At 35.8% G+C, this 3752-nt stretch overlaps 1 protein-coding gene across 1 annotated transcript; it reads left to right on the forward strand.

Moving 5' to 3' along the window:
* The first annotated feature begins 392 nt into the window (after positions 1-392).
* On the forward strand, positions 393-3501 carry LOC137720911 (annexin D2-like). The gene is made up of 5 exons (XM_068460031.1): positions 393-555; positions 1601-1746; positions 2095-2313; positions 2608-2820; positions 2969-3501. Exons 1-5 carry the CDS (start codon positions 480-482, stop codon positions 3263-3265), a joined length of 951 nt encoding a protein of 316 aa, XP_068316132.1. The 5' UTR covers positions 393-479; the 3' UTR covers positions 3266-3501.
* Positions 3502-3752: the final 251 nt, after the last annotated feature.

Below are 3752 nucleotides of genomic sequence, written 5' to 3' on the forward strand. Positions count from 1 at the left end.
GATTTGTTTTGATGGTCAGAAATTTCTCTTCAACATACTTTGTATTGGGTCAAACTCCACTTTTTCCTACTTTAGTTTAGAATAGAAATATCGTTTGTATTAAAAAAAATTAAAAATTTATTGACCAGCATTCCAATAATTTTTGTTTATTATTTATCGTCTTATTCATTCTCAATATTACGATGACGATAATGAAATAAACAATACCATTACTCCAGACATATACAAAAATTATTCATCTAAATATAAATGACTCGCATATAAAATTGTGATTTGTCGATAAAATAAGTATGATTAATTGATTACAGAGAGAGGAACTGGTAAGAAAAAGTTTCAAAATGCATGTAATTACTAAATATACTAATGTAGTAGTCAAATTAGCAAGACTGTCACTAAGTCTATATAAAGGACCAAGCTCCGCACTCTCTGTATCATCACTCTTCTTCTTCTTCTTACATACAAAAACAGACAGAGAGAGAATGGCGAGTTGCAGAGTGCCGGATGTGGTTCCTTCTCCAGTGGAAGACGCTGAGCAGCTCAGGAAAGCTTTTGCAGGTCTCTTCTAAAACTCATCACACACTCATATTTTAATCCAATCATTCCAATTCCATATCATTAATTAATTAAATGCAATTAGATGTTTAGTTAATATCACTTTTGCTATCTGATCATCCAAACTTTGATCCATCCATATGATTCAAATTCTACTTTGTTTAACTTTGCAATTATCTTCTTTTTCTTTTCTGGGTTGGTAATCTAATATGACAGATTGATAGAGATATGATCATGGTGAATTTCTTTCTGTTTGGTTATCTTAAAATTCAATCACCTCAATTGGCATCATTTTTGGTGCATATCAAAGTTTAGATCTGGATCTTTCACTATTCATTCACCGATTAACTTGTACTTGATGATGATGATGATGATGTTCAATTTAAGTTAAAGTGTTTGATCTGCTTCTTACATATTCTTTACTGTTAAAGTATGTGTTTTTCTGGATTCTAAGCACAATGAGGTTGTCAGTTGTAACCTTTCTACAATTCATTACGCTAATCATCATGATCGATCGCTTGGTCTTTGATTTTTCTTTTCTTTCGATTTGTTTGGCTTCAGTTTTTGTTGGATCGAAATAATATCACTATAATCTTGATCTGACTCGTGCTCTCTGGATTGTATTACTAATAAACACAAAATGGGGATTACCCTTTTGCTCATTTTTCACTTGTTGCCTCCAATCTTATTCGGAATATCTTTGGTTATGTGATTGTGAGATCGTATCATTGATAAATATAACCATGTGCAATAGATGAAGAAGATTGAATACTTATTGGCATCCTAAGTCATTGTCACGGTTGTATTCTGAAAATTAAAACTTCATTGCTACGAAATTGAATACATGTTTTCATATAATTGTCTCAAAGAGATTGTGATTCTCTGATTACAGTAGAGGAGAGGTGATCTATAAAGAGAGTTGCATGCTTCTATTTTTATTAAAACCATTGCTTACTATCCCCAAATGTTAGGTGCCTCGAATAATTAGCTGCTTGTCAGGCCGAAAGAAAAGAAAGATTACTTACCTGCTTTGGTTGTTTGTGTGCAGGATGGGGCACAAATGAGGGGTTGATCATATCCATACTGACTCACAGGAATGCAGCTCAGAGAAAATTAATTCAGCAGGCATACTCCGAAACCTATGGGGAAGATCTTCTCAAGTCGTTTGACAAAGAACTCTCAAGTGATTTTGAGGTCTGAATTTGATGCATTATTTCTTAAAGTTTAATATATGTGAAATATTTGCCGAAATAAGTATTTAGCAGGCCATCAGAGTTTCTGGTGCACTTCCTTTCAAGATAATTAAAGTTTCAAGTACTTTTCAATTTATAGATTATGCAATGCACCTGATGATCCCTGCCATTTGTGCCTGAATTGTCATTTGCCACCCTGGTCTAATCCAGGGTTATAATATGTCGTTTAAGTTGTCAAGAAAAACTTAAAATGCTATTGTTTTCTGGTTCTGTTTTTGTTTTTGTTTTGGTTATTTGGTTCAGTAAAACTTCTGATTGTGCTGTTTTTCCTATTTTGTTCCATAACCAGAGGGCTGTGGTGCTGTGGACTCTGGCTCCTGCTGAGAGAGATGCATTTTTGGCTAATGAATCTACGAAGTTGTTGACTAAAAACTATTGGATACTCTTGGAAATAGCTACAACTAGGTCTTCACATGACCTGTACCAGGTAAAGGTGGCGTATCATGCCCGTTACAAGAAATCCCTTGAAGAAGATGTTGCATATCACACATCTGGAGATGTCCGCAAGGTAAAACCTTAAACTTCCATGGTCATTAGTACCCTGATTGTTCCCTAAAAGGTCAAGTTGGTTCGTTGAACTCTTATCTTCTTTACTTTCTATTTTGTTCAAATTCTTGTATTCGAATTAATTTCTTCACACATCTTCAACTACATTGCTTTTGTTTTAATTTCTTTTTGCAGTTTGTTTTCAGAACTTGACCTGTTTTTTCTGCCTAGAATATTTTTCTGTACTTTCCTTAGGTTGCAATTTCTGCAATGCGTTTCAAATTGTCTTAAATAAAAAGTGTTAACTATGTTGCAGCTTTTGGTTCCCCTTTTGAGCACTTTCCGATATGAGGGAGATGAGATTAACGTGCCCTTGTCAAAGAAAGAAGCTAAGATACTTCATGAGAAAATCTCAGACAAAGCCTACAATGATGAGGAGCTCATCAGGATCCTCACTACCAGAAGCAAAGCACAGCTGAATGCAACCCTCAATCAGTACAACAACGAGTTTGGAAACGCCATTAACAAGGTACGGTAAACAACTATAAACATCTGTATGGAATGCATGTACTGTCACGAGGGCCGGGAATTCGAGTTGAAAAATTCGTAAGGTTGATGTTTTGAGCACTTCCTTTACTATCAAACGGTTGTGTGACCATTACATGTCCGATATGCAGGATTTGAAGGCTGACAAAGATGATGAGTTCCTCAAACTACTAAGACAAACAATCAAAAGCTTGACCTTCCCTGAGAAATACTTCGAGAAGGTTCTTCGACTGGCCATCAACAAGCTTGGGACAGACGAAGGGGCGCTTACTAGAGTTATTACCACCCGGGCAGAGGTTGACTTGCAGCGCATCAAAGAAGAATACTACCGGAGGAACAGCGTTCATTTGGACCACGCAATTGTCAAGGACACTTCCGGAGACTACGAGAAGTTTCTTGTGGAACTGGTTGGACATGCAGATGCTTGAGTAATGCTGCTGATCCCATAAGGGTTACAAACCCAGTGAATGTTATTCTCTATGAGTTATCTATCTTTGCTTGAGTGTGGTTTTTATTTATTTATTTTCTCTGGTTTTGTGTGGAGTTTGTTGAATAAATCTTGCTAGTACGTTGAAAGTAAGGATTGTGGATGGATTTTTGTTGTGTATGTTCTTGTTTTTGGCTAAACGAGTTTTTATTTATTTAATTTTTTGTTTGTTCAGTATTTTTAATGTTTCGTTTTCTCTTTTGTTTTCCCATTTCTTACGCATCATTGTCAAGGTTTCAAAAGACACCAAACGCTAATTGGTCAGTAGGTTGGGGCCTAGTGCCTAGGTAGCTAGGTAAGGCTTAGGCGGAGGCCTAGGCGGATTGAAGTACATTTATTTATTTTATTTTTTTGTACAACAATATATTTTACACTAAGGGGAGGGGGGAGTTTGGCTAAAGTCATACAATGGACAACCTAATTTGGTA

The sequence above is a fragment of the Pyrus communis genome, chromosome 16 (assembly GCF_963583255.1).
Source record: "Pyrus communis chromosome 16, drPyrComm1.1, whole genome shotgun sequence".
NCBI lineage: Eukaryota > Viridiplantae > Streptophyta > Magnoliopsida > Rosales > Rosaceae > Pyrus > Pyrus communis.

Bases quoted from the DNA above. Each gene is read 5' to 3' on its own strand.
- LOC137720911 (XM_068460031.1), top strand. From the start codon at position 480: ATGGCGAGTTGCAGAGTGCCGGATGTGGTTCCTTCTCCAGTGGAAGAC. The intron at 1,747-2,094 runs GTCTGAATTTGA...TTCCATAACCAG, and splicing joins AACTCTCAAGTGATTTTGAG to AGGGCTGTGGTGCTGTGGAC. The intron at 2,314-2,607 runs GTAAAACCTTAA...ACTATGTTGCAG, and splicing joins CATCTGGAGATGTCCGCAAG to CTTTTGGTTCCCCTTTTGAG.